The sequence below is a fragment of the Cydia strobilella genome, chromosome 18 (genome assembly GCF_947568885.1).
Source record: "Cydia strobilella chromosome 18, ilCydStro3.1, whole genome shotgun sequence".
In the NCBI taxonomy this organism is placed as follows: Eukaryota; Metazoa; Arthropoda; class Insecta; order Lepidoptera; family Tortricidae; genus Cydia; species Cydia strobilella.
Genome location: NC_086058.1, coordinates 6,751,709 through 6,766,769, shown reverse-complemented (window position 1 = coordinate 6,766,769; position 15,061 = coordinate 6,751,709). Strand labels below are relative to the sequence as shown.

Below are 15,061 nucleotides of genomic sequence, written 5' to 3'. Positions count from 1 at the left end.
TTAAGAACTGCGAGACAAAAAATTTGTTTTGACCTCTAGTACGCCTGTGCCAAATGGATTTGCGGTTTTTCTTGAAATTGGGCTCGTTAGGTACGGTTTCCACTAAAAGGTCGGAAAGCTAACCCTGGGCACAAAATCCTAAGTTGAGAGATAAGCTGATCTAATATGATACGTGATGTTGTCACTTTCCGTGAAAGCTAAAATGTTAAAAATATAGTTATTTGTTATACAAGGGTGCAAAGTTGTATTTTACCCGCGAGTGTGGAATTGAAACACGAGCAAGCGAAAGGATTCTATAGTTGAACCACGAGCGAAGCGAGTCGTTCTATAATAGAATCCTGAGCGGAGCGAGTGCTTCAACATACGAGAAGTAAATAGTTATTTGTTATACAAGGGTGCAAAGTTGTATTTTACGCGCGAGTGTGGAATTGAAACACGAGCAAGCGAAAGGATTATACTCGCTTCGCTCGTGGTTCAACTATATAATCCTGAGCGTAGCGAGCGTTTCAACACACGAGAAGTAAAATACATTTGCACCCGTGTGTAACACAAAACTTTTCCCCTCACTATAGCGAGGAAAGTGCAACATCCACAGGCGTTAGATCATCTTCATCACTGGAATCACTAATTTTTTTACGATATTATAACAGAAAACACTAGAAATTCTGATTTTTACGTGAGTCGGTGAGAAGAACAGTAAAAATTTTGTTGACAATGTTGACATTTCTGTTCTGACGTATGAAATGTCAACGATGCGTTTTGAAATTGCATCGACTCAACTTGTGCGTTCAGAATTATATTTAATATCATTATAAAAAATCTAACGTTTCTTATGGAATTTTAAGGTTTATGACTTAAAATTATTAAATAAAGCTAAATTTGGTATTTTTTATTAGATTCTCAAACCATATTAATATCGAACGAACCATTATTATGAGCGTTTTACGTTTTGTTATCTGTCAAGCTACTTAAACACGCTCCATCCAAGGTCAAATTACTTTCCCCACTAGTGGTTAAAATGCGTTTTTCCCCGCTTGTTTTAAAAGATAAAAGACGGCTTTCCGAGCTAGTGAGGGGAAAAAACTATTGCAATACTTATTAGGGTTTATTCAAGGTCGGAAAATGTTTTTTCATAAAACTAATGATGAATGCGCTTTTCAAAAATATGACTTGTTTTCGCTAACTCTATTGCTATGATTGCAATGACGTTCTATTGATCGTAATGACGTTGAATTGATCGAGGCGCAAGATTGCAATAAAATCTCATATAAATTTAGAACATCTCGAATAGATACCTAGGCTATAGGGCACTGAGTGATAAAATAAAATAGAACCCTCTTCCTCCGTCTGGCTGATTAAGAGAACTTTTTATCTCATATGTAGAAACCAGAAGAAATTAGTTTCTAATACTTTTTAGTATCTACCAGGGACACCAGGGTATTAACAAGTAATCTACTTAATTATACATATTTCAAAACAGTTTTATGTAAAATAATACGTAAAATGTGGAACATATATCTCATTTTCACGATGAAGTTACATTACACGTATTATCAAATACGCAATCATAAAGTTTAATACCATAATCCCTTTGCAGATAATAATTATTGTTGTGACAAAATGTAATCATCTAGCTAGGTGCCTATCACCGCTATCTAGAGCCGACGATGTCTTGTACACACAATTATTAAGGCATTTTGTCGGCGGTCTACAATGAATTTCTAAACACAGAAGATAATAGGGAATATTACGCGAAACTCTGCGTAGGTGGCGCCACAACCACAATTTGAGGGTCTATCGCGAAACAAGAGAATCGAAATTTCGTTATCTAACATCTCTGTCACTCTTGCATATTCGAGCGATAAAGAGGCAGATAGTGAAATTTCGGATTCGAGTTTCCCGGTAGGTCCTCTGTAATCAAACCGCCTTGATGCATCATAGTCATATTTTATTATCTCTGAAAACTTATTAAAAACCTGTAAAAGGTACAGTATGTATAAGTTACTCTATGGTTTACTAAAAAGGCTAGTACTGCACTCTGGCGGCAGAACATTGCAGTAATATCCCCTATTTATGAAATTATCTTTTAATTTTCTCTAACGCGTATTCTTTTCATTCTTTGTTGTCTCTTTCAATCAAATTTTCTTGATTTTCGAGGCACGTTTTTTCCTTATACTGTATACCACGAATACATCTATCACGGAGATATAATATATATTTATCTTTGAATATACTTAGGTAACTTCGGTATTTACGATTAAATATTGTTTTTAATCCTATGAACACAATTGCGTTTTGTGCTCTGCAGAGTAGCCGCGTAAGTCCCAGGGCGATTTCGGTATTATTTAAAAATGGATTAATCCCATAAGAGTTCAAAATTCAATATGAATTGTACTAATACAATTACAAGTACCTTCTCCAGGATAAATAACTTATATCTTTCTAGCAATCTTCAATAAAATAAAATACCAACCTACCAATCTACCACCGTACCACCATTGAAACATTTACATTCTGCGAAACTATCTGCAGTAAAATTGCTGTAGTTTAAACTATCTTCATGTAACTCACGCTAAATAGTTACAGGCCTTTGGCAGTAAGATACGTAGTTAAGCGTTTAAGTCATCTTAAATAAAATTGTCGGTGCAGATATAACTAGCACTTGCGAGCTGGGTGCCTAGCCAAGGTGATAGTCGCTTGCGCTATGACAACGAAACGCTTTGTGCCTCTCTATCACTTTTCCATATTTTGCGACAGTGACAGTTGCGTTTCGTTCGCCACGGAGCGTAAACGATTGGCATATTGGCTACGCACCCTGGTCCAGCATCCGAGTAAAGGATCGTAACTACCATAATATTTCAGTCAAAATAAAGTTACCTATTTTAAATAAAATTAAAATTTATTTATTTGTAACATTTCAGTCAAAATTAAGTTACCTATTTTAAAAACTCGGGAAACATAGTAACAGTTGATTAATTAAACCATTGGATTGGATAGGTTCCCGAGTTGTAACAGTAAAGTTGTTTTTTTTATTAGTCAATACTCAGCTCCGTATCGTAGTTGCCTGTCTGCAATAAAAGACGGATTTAAAAAATACTTTTTGTATGTAGGTACTAGGTGGTACTTATCTATATTTTTTTGCGAAACCTGAAAGACTTACCTATCAGGTTACCTTACAACAGTTACAATTTTTTAAAGCCTTACTTTCCCATGACTCGAAAGTTGTAGACTAATTGTGTATTCCCAAAAATAGGGCTTTTTACAAAACAAAGTTTAAATAGGGTATTTGACTACTAGTCAAATCAGTTTCTTTATTTAAACTGGCTAAACGATATTTATGACACACTAGCATGTGACGTCACAATCAAATTACGTACTCTTTATAGTTTTATACGAGTTGTAAAATATAAATTGTGTCTAAAAATAACTGCTGTCTACGTTTCTCTATTAATCTTCTGGTGCTTTATTTCATGCATGGTGTAAAATAATGTATTTTAAATATGTACAGTCAAATACCCTATTAAGAAGACATACCCAAATAACCTACACCTATATTGGTGCAAGCGAGATGTGTGACTAATGACAATAACATATTTGTAAAGTCCGAATAGGTTTCCCAACTACGGCATGCAATACCTTACACGCATGCCTTCAAATCCTGGAGCCTAGCCTCAGGACACCAAAGGCTACTGAAACAAGCCGTGGGTGGTCGTCGCCGTAATGACCGCTGATGATGCAGTAATTATGCTCCAACCAAACCGAATAGTTTCCTCATTGTTGCGCCATGCTCGAGCAGAGCGTGTGTGGCGCGCAATAAGACTCGCCGCAGACGATTCCACGTGAATATCATTTTCTTGGAGAATAATATAAAATGTTTCTGAGTCCATTGACATAGGCCGAGCTTACGGGATTCTAGGGTATAAAGGCAGAGATTGCTAGTGTAGTAGCGTGGGTGGGTTAGCTACATACCACCACCAAGGAAATGTTGTAAGCATCAATTTTTTGCATCGTCTGCAAACCCACTCAACTCCACTAGTTACCACCAAGTTGTTACCAGTGCTTACTGGGATTTTTTTTCCACCTTTTACCACTGGTTCCCAGTAGTTACCATCAACTCGGTTTGGTGGTAACTACTGGGATTGTTTTTTCCCAGTAGTTACCACTGGTAAAAGGTGGAAAAAAATTACTTGGTATAAAAATTACAACATTTACCACGATACCACTTTTGCAGATAGGTACCACGATGGAATGACCTACGTCATCCACATCAAACATATCAGTTGCTAGCGCATATGAAAGGGATAATATTTTATGTTATCCTTTTTTTCTTGTATCAATACGGCGGATAATCTAACTGGGTTAAATTTCCTTATATATGACAATGAAAACATCTAAGTATTCGAGTAGTATAATTGTGTATTTTACTTTTCCATATTTTATTACTTTTCAGATTATTTAGTGTCTATAAAAGACAGATTGCGATTTTGAAGTCAACTTACATAGGCACCTACGTAGTTTGTTACATATTTACTTACATGTCAGGAAGTTAAATAAATGCTTGTCAAAATGAAACATGATGATTAATGTAATGATATTTTTTTTGTTTTGAGAAAAAAAAAATTGAGCTTATACCTCACGAGTCCTAAAGTCTAGGAAGATAATATACATATGCTAATTTTGTAATTATTAGTGTGCGGTCGAGCTTACCATATACTTATACTTTACCTACCTATACATAACATGATAACCGCATGCTGGGCCTGTCAGACTCTTAATTTCGACCGTTGCTCTACCAGTTTACAATTAATTATATAAGATAAGCACATGCATCCAAAGTTTGGTATATCTAAGAGATCATATAAACTTTTAAATCATACATATAAAAGTAAGTACATTTGTATGTTGTTACGACATGCATAACGGTAAGACACACAATGTGGGTACGTCTTAACAGTTTATCTATGAAAACGGTAAAATTATGTTTATTTGTTGTCGGATTACATTTGTATTAGTGGACAGGTGAAAAACTATTTGAATATGATATGAAGATAGAGCCGAAGTTATTATAAAGAAATTCTCCGATAAGTAAGCACAATATGAAATTAGAATGCAAAAGAATTAACAATAGATATTTAATTTAAGAGAGCCCGAAGTATTGAAAAGTAATAAAGATATCTTATTTTTGTAGAGGAACTACCTATTTTTTTAATGTAACAAAAAAGAGCAGCTACCTAGGCACAGTGATGCGTGTAGAACAATGTAAGTGGACAAAAACCCCCATTGAATATCTCAAAAATTGTTATTACAAGTAATAGCTAATACCTATATATTAAGATTACCACATGCTATTTTCCCCTCAACTCCTTCAATATTGAGTGATAAGGGTAAGGGTTCTCGTGTAAGTGACTTGTATGTCTTTTATGAGAATAAATATCTTTAAACCTAACTTAATCTCGTTACGAACCTAGAAATGAGTCCGCGCGAAAGTTCACTAGTTCACTACAAAACAGGTCAAAACCTTGCGACGCGCACCTGCAAAACTCAAAATGTTCAGCCGGCCGAATATTAGGCTACCGGATACCGAATATTCGGCCGACGGTCTTATATTAAAAAATTTTTTTGATGTTTCAATATGCATTTTTATTACTGTTAATTTTTTTTCTTAAACACCCTTTATTGACCCATGACCTTAGTTCCCATCGCAGCACAAAAGTGCTGCACTGCAATAGTCTTTGCACCTGGCGGGGACCATCTCCGGATGTATCACATTGTGCTATCGGGGATGGTATCCGCCACGTGTATCCCTTGCATTTAGATTAAAGTGTCTTAAAGGGCCTCTGCGCTGTTGGCTTCGGCCCCACGTACGCCTCCCAAAGGTCCGGGACCCCATGGTCCCGTGATATGGTCCCGTCATATAATAGTAATAATAATAAAATAATTTTGTCCAGTTTCGATGTTCTACACGCATCACTGTGCTAGGTGAATAAAAAGGTACATTTTTCTTTTGCATCCGCATCTGCACTCTCAAGTGAGTAAGTAGTTGCAATATTAGTGGATTTCTTTTGTTTCACTGATAACAGCAGTAAACTTTAATACCATCAAAGTCGGCGCTGCAACTTCATCCACATCTATAGGAGTCCCTAAACATTTCAACTACTCGTAGCATAATCCAGGAAGTTTTTACTTTATACGTCTTTCACAACTTCAACGACATTGTTGTATTGTCTCCACTGTCGGTACTTCACTTAACCCATCGGCTACTGGTGTTAAGTACTTGATCCTTCACCATTAGGGTTTATTGGCATTGTATACTTTCTTGCTAACTCAAACAAAAGCTTAACAGACAATGACACTTGAATAGGGAATGGCGGGTTGAAAATGCAAACATTAGTTGTACTATTTGGGAATATACAATAAATAACAATTCTCGCAAATATGTTTGTGTTAAAGATGATATCTTCGGCCCGGCGGGCTCGGTTCATTTTAAAGATAGGTATTTGACCATTGAATGTGCTCAGTCCTCGTGCAGCGGAAATACGTTCCGTGGGGACACTCCGGGGCATGACCATCAGCCTTCGCAGATGTCACCAAATTTTAGAGTTAAAATCAACATAAAAGACACATCTATAACTATAAAGTATCTGACTATTTACTTGTATGTGACGTGCGTGAATCCTCTGACTTTACAAGCATCTATCACTTTAACTAGGCACAGTCAGCAATACAATTAGCTTAGCACCTTTGCATACAAATTTCTTTGCAGGGGGTATCCCCAGCTGTCTTTACAGTATTACCATAATAAGAGCTGTACATGTATTATTCTCATGATTAAATAAAAATATCTTACAACCTTCGAAATTTGTTTATTCATTATATTAAATGTTTTTCACAACGTTTCCTATTCCTATCAAACACTTCGTTATAGCCACTGCAACGTAACGTGTGAACACCGTGAACCATGTGCATAATTTTTACTTATACTTGTGCATGCGTGCATAATACAACTCAATAGCAAGTCCTACAATTTTCTCACGCTGGTAACGCGGATACCACTCTTCAGGAAGCCCATTGTAAGTTTTAAGTACAAAATTGTTAATAGATAAGGGCTCTTATGAAACAACAGGGTACTTCATGAGACTTGAGTTAAGAGTGTAATTGGCTGTACGTGATTATTTTGGCAAATCCAACACGTCGGCCGTGGGAAAGGATGTCGCGAAAAACTACGATTTTTTTCTATAACTTACAGATATGCATTATCTTGAATATCAAATTAGGGTTTATGGTATTTTCATTACTGCAATATGGTTGATACTGAAAATTTAAGTCTACAGCTACGTTAAGTTTTTTATGTAATAGGTATGTTCTTTAACAAAGTAAATATTATGCGGACCCAACGAAAAGAATCCCGGTAAAATAAGTATCCATGCTTTATCAACTATCTGTATCTGTACCTATGCCATGCCGTTCTAATCAGTTTGACCGTTTTTGCGTTATTGTTTACGATAGATTTTTTTTATCATGAGGAGACATCGGCGTAATGCCAAGATTGTACGCTCTCGCTAACGCTCTGAATTCCATAAACAAATACGGCACGAAAAATATTCTAGGTAGATATGACCAGGGAACAATCCATACAATCAGATTCTATTTTTCACCAAGGGGCTAAAAGGTTGGGAGCCTCTGCATAAAACCAATTGTAAAGAAGGTGCTTAGGTTGGTATAACATATTTGTCGAGTTATTTATTAGATTTCGCCTTATTTTAGACGCTGTGAAATTTTTAAGCATGATTTTTGCATAATATTTTTAGCGGTTTATTGTTTCTCCAGAAACTTCCTGCCTCTCACAGCTAAACTGTGGAATGAACTGTCGCCGGTGGTATTTCCGGACTGATACGACCTTTAAACCTTGTAGAAATAAGCGTACTCCCATCTTAAATGCCGGCAACGCACTTACAACCCCGCTGGTGTTGCATGTGTCCATGGGCGACGGTAATCACTTACCATCAGACGATACGTCTGCTCCGTTGCCTCCTATAGATATCATTAAAAAAAACCGGCCAAGTGCGAGTCGGACTCGCGTTTCAAGGGTTCCGTACATTACACAATTTTTAACAATGTATTTTTTAGGGTTCCGTACCTCAAAAGAAAAAAACGGAACCCTTATAGGATCACTCGTGCGTCTGTCTATCTGTCCTTCTGTCACACCCTATTATCTCCGAAACTACTAGACCAATTAAGTTGAAATTAGGTATGCATATGTACGTTGGTGACCCAAAGATGGACATGTACCTAACGTAAATAAATTAATTTTAAACACGGGGGCCACTTTTGGGGGGTAAATGAGAAAATTAAAAAATAAAGTTTTTTAAACTATACCTATCGTGTATCGTGTTACATATTAAATAAAAGACTTATTTTTGAGAAATATGAAATATATTTTTATTGTAATTTTAAAATAAATAGTATAGAAGTTATAAAAGAAAATAAACAAAAAATGACCATCCCCCCCCCCCCCTTTATCTCTGAAACTACTGGGTCTAAAGTTTTGAAAAAAATACATAAAATAGTTCTTTACCAGTTGACAGGAAAACCTATTAGAAATGTGCAGTCAAGCGTGAGTCGGACATAATTACTTAGTTTTTGATCCGATCCCTACGGGTGATTTAAAGACATTTCACTCCCTACCCTCGACCCTGAACCCTGAATCACCAACCCTTCAACCGCCATTACCCGATTCCCTGAAAAAAAAAACATAGCCACAACCGAATACAGAATCTCCTCCTTCTATGAAATTGAAGTCGGATAAAAATATGAAATGTATTGGTTCAACTGTTCAAGTTCGTTCGTATTGCGGCGATTCTCCGAGATGACCTTTGGTGTGTGAATTCGGTGCCGATTTTTTTTTTTTTTACTTTTTTGATGTGACTATTTCCTAAAATCTAGTCTTTATATAAAAAATATTGGTAGCGGAGGCCTCCATTAGAACCTTTATAGTTTTTAAGATATTTGAGATTTAAAAAAAAACACCGTAATCATGTGCAGGCACTGAAATCAATTTGCGTCACCGAATTCAAAAATGCTTCACGTTTCAATTTTATATCTAAATTATTTTACTATATAAAATATTCATATTTTTCATTCTTATTTGATGATAAGCGATGTAGACAGGCTACTGATCTCGCGTAAGTAAGAATGCATATATATAGCCTCTAACAGCTTCATACTTGACGTAGTTGGACTCTGCCTAATATGAACTTGCAAATTGCAAACTAATGTGACATTATTGATCGTGTCTTTCTCGTATTTGTATTCCTACTCGTGCACTTCTAATAATAACAGATTTTTATATTTACAGATTTAAATAAAACCAATCAAAAGTCAAGTTTCTACATTTTCGACACACTCAGGGAATCCGGTGTTCGCGCAGAACCAAAATCCCAAGAATTGGCACATATTTACATTTTGACGAAAGTGTTCGCTATCTGCCCTTCTAATCCAGAGAGGAAACTACACCTTATTAAGATTAGTCCGGGTTCTATTAGACCGTATATGTATCATTTTCTGCAATCACCATATTGATTAGTACCTATTGGAAAGGTTTATTTATGTTTGAAGAAAACCATAAAATAAAGAAAACAATTTTTATTTCAGTACAATAAAATAAATATATTTTATATCCTTAATATAATTTTACAAAACGAACAAATGCAACAATATTTACTAACTAATTACATCGCTAACTAACTCTAATTCAATAAATTATTAATTACTTATTCATATTTGTAATTCCAAAAACTTTGTACGTTTTCCAAAAATTACTGACATGTAATGAAATGTATAAGTTATAGTACTTATTATATTACATTACTTTTCTCTACACACTATGCTAATAATCTCACTTTGGTAAACTGTGGTTAATCGGTATTATATTTACGAATATTCATTTAAGAATAGTCTATTCTATACCTACATCACTGCAGTCACACAGAATCCCAAGGAATTAAAGTTACTATGTACTAAACTTATTTCTTGCACATCAACCCACGCACACTCACACAAAATTGCCTCAACAAGTTTGCCTTATTCTTATAAATGCTACAATAAGACATCAAATTTCAGCTCTACAAATCTACTGCTGTGCAAAAATCGGATGCTACAGTAAAATGTCCCTATATGTACTGACCCGACTGTAAAGTTTAGGAAAGTTTCCAAAAAGTTTGCAGTTATCGGAAATTTCAGAAATATTTCACAGAAAACTTAAGTTTGGGAAATGGAAAATTTCGATTCCCAAACAAAAATATGAGTAGTTTCCACTTTCACTATGTGGAAATTTCGCGATTTTCGGAAAGTTTTCGACTGCACATCAGCTCCCATAGCGTATAACAGTCGTATTGTCGTATATAACAACCATTGAAAAACCAACTTGAATTTGGAATTGAAGCGCGAGAACAAGGTAAAAAAAATCAATAAGTTTCTGAATGGCTATTTCGGATTGTATGCTATTTAGTGCAGAAATGTATTAATACAAAATAATTATTCCACAAATTTAGAAAAACTTGTATTTAATACAGTAACTTTATACATTTGCGTTTGCGTCAAATCCGGTAGTTGATTTTTTGCAGACTTTTTTATGATGTTGATGTTTGACACCTCGAGCGCCGAACGCAACTGTCAAAAATCCAAAAAACGGCGAAAATTTCGGACTTTTTTAAAGTTATATTCGCGGTTTTTACAAAAGGCGACAAAGTTAATGGATATATGTAAAAAAAAAAAACGAAATAAAATGTATAGATAGGTACTGAAATACCACGCCAGTTTGCTGAATGCCCAATGACTTCAAGTATACTTTACAAAAGATCTGCATTGTAGTCTACAATTCTACAATTTGTAGAATACTTTCGCACGCCAATCTCCAACGATATACCGTAATGTGAAAATAAGTAAGTGTTCATTCGTATGCCGGACATCGAGTCAATTCATTATGCATAAAGAATGACATGATTGGCGACGAAACATTAGTATACAATTGGGAGACGCATACTAAACAACATTGTAGGTACCTACTTTATCAAGAACTCTATCCAAGATTTCAAGAGTTCTACGTACGAATACGTGCCATACGTGGACATATAATGCTAACTAGATAAATAATGGCATATCAAGCAACAACAAAAAATAAACTGGATGATGTGAATGGCACATTGGTATAAGTGATATAGACAAATGAATAGTTTACATAAATGCACGTACCGTACGCTAATAGGGATTCATAATGTTCTAGTTTTACTTGAAAGTGCTCGATTCTATAAGAACCTCTTGCCCTTTCGAATAACGTTAACGGATCTTATGTGTTCGTATCGTATATACTCGTACTGGTGCAAAACAGATCTGCTGTGCTCTCGTTTTGGTGAGCTCTTGGAATAGGCGCTTGGACCAAACCGGTTCCAATCTCTTCATTACTAAGGGAACCTCGGTTAAACCGTTCGGTTTAAATTGAGCAAGAGGGATACATACGTCTACAGCAAGCAATTGGTACACGAACATGAGTAGAAAACTTATTACAATGTACCTATAAGGAAAAGCGGTTAATAGTAGCGGTAGATTTAGTAAACTCATATGCTGTTTTTTTTTGACACCAAGTATCACTACTGAAACTTGCTCTCCCAGATTAATTAAAACGATCGAAAAACGTCGATCAAAGACAATAGTAACAACATGGTATGCTAATAGGAATGTTTAAAACATATTTTTACAGAATCTACCGCCCTACATCAGGACAAACGATTAGTGTCACACCGGAATTAGCTACGACTATGTCATTAGAACATCCACTTCCCTAACCCAAACGACCTCAAAAACTCTTCCGTTTCTTTCAAACGCACGTCATCGCACATGCGATGGATAGGGACAGATTGAAACGTTGATTTGTAAATTCATGTATTTGACAGCGAATGGTACCGGGACGTTAGATCAATCGTCGTGGCGCCGCGGCGGGAACAGCCTAGCATTTGTCACCGGACCACCGGCGCTGCCGTATTTATAGCGACGCCCGCGCGACGCATGCGTGCTGTGGGCGGCGCGGCTATCCTCTATCATGCAAGATTGCCTGCATTATGCGCGTGCGTTGGCCTAAGATTTAACACCGTATCGGCAGCCTAGAGTATGAGATTTCTTTATAAATACGAAGCTGCTGGTTTACAACACCTTTGTGATTCAACATAACCAAAGCGAGAGCGCTTTCAGATACCGTAGCAGTGTATCTAATACTGATTTTGATAAGTGTGCATAATAAAACTGCGAATGGCAACACACGCACCTAATTACCTAATTCGAATCATACTTGATTTGAATTCAGTTGTTTATTTTTGCGAATTTATTCGTATTATACTTACTTATAGTGACAACAAAAATTGTACATGTGTGTCGCTGACTCCAGTGGTACCTAAACCAGCGTAACACTTACACACTAAAAATCATATTCCAAGAAAGACAACCCTTGCCTTCCCTCACTTACCTACACGGCTCTATTTATTACACCTTAGTACCTATACTATTCTTATTTACATATTTACAAAAGTTAACCTTCAATGCAATTGCTGCTCCAACCTTAAAATTAAATTACACCTAATGCTTGAGGTAGACCCATTATAAAACTATCACGTAAAGAATTTTGAACTGAAAAATGTTAATAATACTAGCAGCCGTTTTGAAACAGTGGCAATAGTACTGCTGCCTACTAGAACCACTTGTGGTGGCATTGTTGTTTTGCGTTTTTCGTCTATGGGGTCTAGCTTCATGTGGAAGCAAAGCCTCGCGAGATTATTTTGCATCCTCGGACAGTCGTAATCCTCATTGCCATCGCATTGACATCCTGTTAGAGGTGCTGCTTTCTCCTGTTTTCTTAAAATTTCTATAGCATTTAGGCACTTGTGGGAACATTTTCTGCCGCGGTACATTGCGCGGCACAGGCGATGGTAGTACCCGAGCGCAGTGGCGCACTGGGCATCCGCCGTGCAGATTAGCTGCGACAAACGACACGAACTCGTCGCATTCGCGGCTCCGCGAAGAACCGAAGGGCGACAGACGTCGATCCGTGACTTCGCCTCCAGGCAATACTCGTCTTCACACTCGCACTGCAACAAAGAAAGACTTCCATGATTCAAAGGCAGATGTACATGAAATTTATAATCGATATTTTTTTGAGAAAATCATAAATTTCCGCGGTCTGTATCGCATAATATATTTCACGCTCGTAAAAGTTTTTACGGCATATGAAACGTGCCAGCCACCATCAAAATACATCGCGTTCTGTAAAGTCTTAATAAATATTGGACGTGGCGTCGTGCAGCGATGCGGCCGGATGCTAAGATGCTTTTCATTCACTGGATTCTTTACTAGTGCCAGTGCACCCAATGGTTTTGCGTCTGTATTAGGAGTAGGTACCATACAAGAAATAAAAGTCGTAAGTATGTTACACAGATGTAGGCACATCAAATTTTTTGCGTGAGAGTGATATGCGATTTAACCGCTTATTTGGACCCTCCGACTTCTTTGATACTTCATGTCACCTACTCTTAAGTCTAATACACCACCGTCATAAAAATTGTGCTCAAGTAATGCCCACCTCAGGTCAGGGGGACGATGCGTAACTGCATTCTCACACCGACAAGAAAAAGGTACCTATATCTGAATTACATAAATGGCACTTTTAATCGAGTTACTGACAAAAGGCTGAATCTCTACGAAGCGTAATAAATTTGGACTTATCCGAAATCCGTTTTAATTTTACGGTCAATTTATTTCATACCTAGCCGGGATGAGACTAATGATGGCCGCCGACTTACGCGTTTTTTGTGTGGGCAACACCTGCGCAAGACTCGACGCGGTAGGTCTCAAATCAAGACGTCAAACCCCAAGGCCGCAGTACCGATACACTACCTACAACAATAATCACACCGCCTCTACTAATTAAGGCTTTAAGTGATGTTAATCTAAATTATGGACGCTGCCCTTATAAATATGAATGCGTACGCTGGAATCTCTCTGGGAGAGGCTTTTAAATGAGGCCACTTAAAGTAAACCAACGTACATAAGGATGTAGTTTCATTAGGATGAAAAGTTAAAGCAAGTAATAGTTACAAGGCTAGGTGCATTGCAAGTTGTATTGACATGCTGTGAATCAATGATGCGTCTTAATGTTTAATGTATAATTCTATTATTCTATACGAGAAAATTACTAGAAAAAGTGAAAAATGCACATTTACCGAGTAATAGTTGGCAGAAACCGAAGTTTTAATTTTGTTCGTACTGAATTAATCTTTAATTGCATTTGTAATTGAAATGCATCGCAATTGCATTTTTAGGATGCATAAAATTCTTTGAATTTTATTAGTGTTTTTATATCGCTTAATGAAACAAGTGATCCGCTTGCCGTATTGGTCAAGTCGAAAGAGTAGCGAGAATTCCCAGTAAAGCAAATTTTACATTCTTACTTAAATAGTATTCATTTATAAAAACCTCCATTACATTCATTTGTTTTCCGCTATTGTTATTGTAGATATTTTCAATGCAGTCCAGTCTATACTCGTACTAAATTACAAACACAACTTATGCGAGTAAACGCAAAATGGCAATGCTCCATATAAAGCAAAACATTATGGTCTACAATCTACATCGTGAATAACATTTGCCGTTAATGGATATTTAATGAATCAAACATTAGCAATATTCGCAACATGGAACACTTTTGGCAAGACTCGCTTCTTACATGTGCAATGCATATACGTTCGTTATTATGTCGGTGTGAAAACACCACCTGCGCTTCTACCTTGAATTTAAAGGTAAGAAGTACATATAAAACAACTTAACTGCCCGCCTTTTCCTACTAAAAAGCTGCGCCTGGGGGGTCTTAATTTTATCTTGTATGAATGTAGGTACGCCTCCGATAGTTTTAATAAATTGACACATAAAATTCAACGTCTTTTGCTGGCCGCATGCATTTCCTTATTTTAGTGCTGTGCTAGTTGACATGACGTCAAATATTGTTGATATGTTTGTTGAT

The 15,061-nt window shown here is 36.5% G+C and overlaps 1 protein-coding gene across 1 annotated transcript in view; it reads right to left on the bottom strand.

Annotated features, from left to right (window-relative positions):
- Positions 1 to 12,261: 12,261 nt before the first annotated feature.
- LOC134749530 (growth arrest-specific protein 1-like) overlaps positions 12,262 to 15,061 on the bottom strand; it is a 34,582-nt gene continuing 31,782 nt past the window's right edge. Inside the window, exon 3 of the mRNA XM_063684497.1 lies at positions 12,262 to 13,133. Within this exon, the coding sequence (XP_063540567.1) occupies positions 12,657 to 13,133 (477 nt within the window). The 3' untranslated portion in view covers positions 12,262 to 12,656. The remainder of the gene's footprint in view (positions 13,134 to 15,061) is intronic.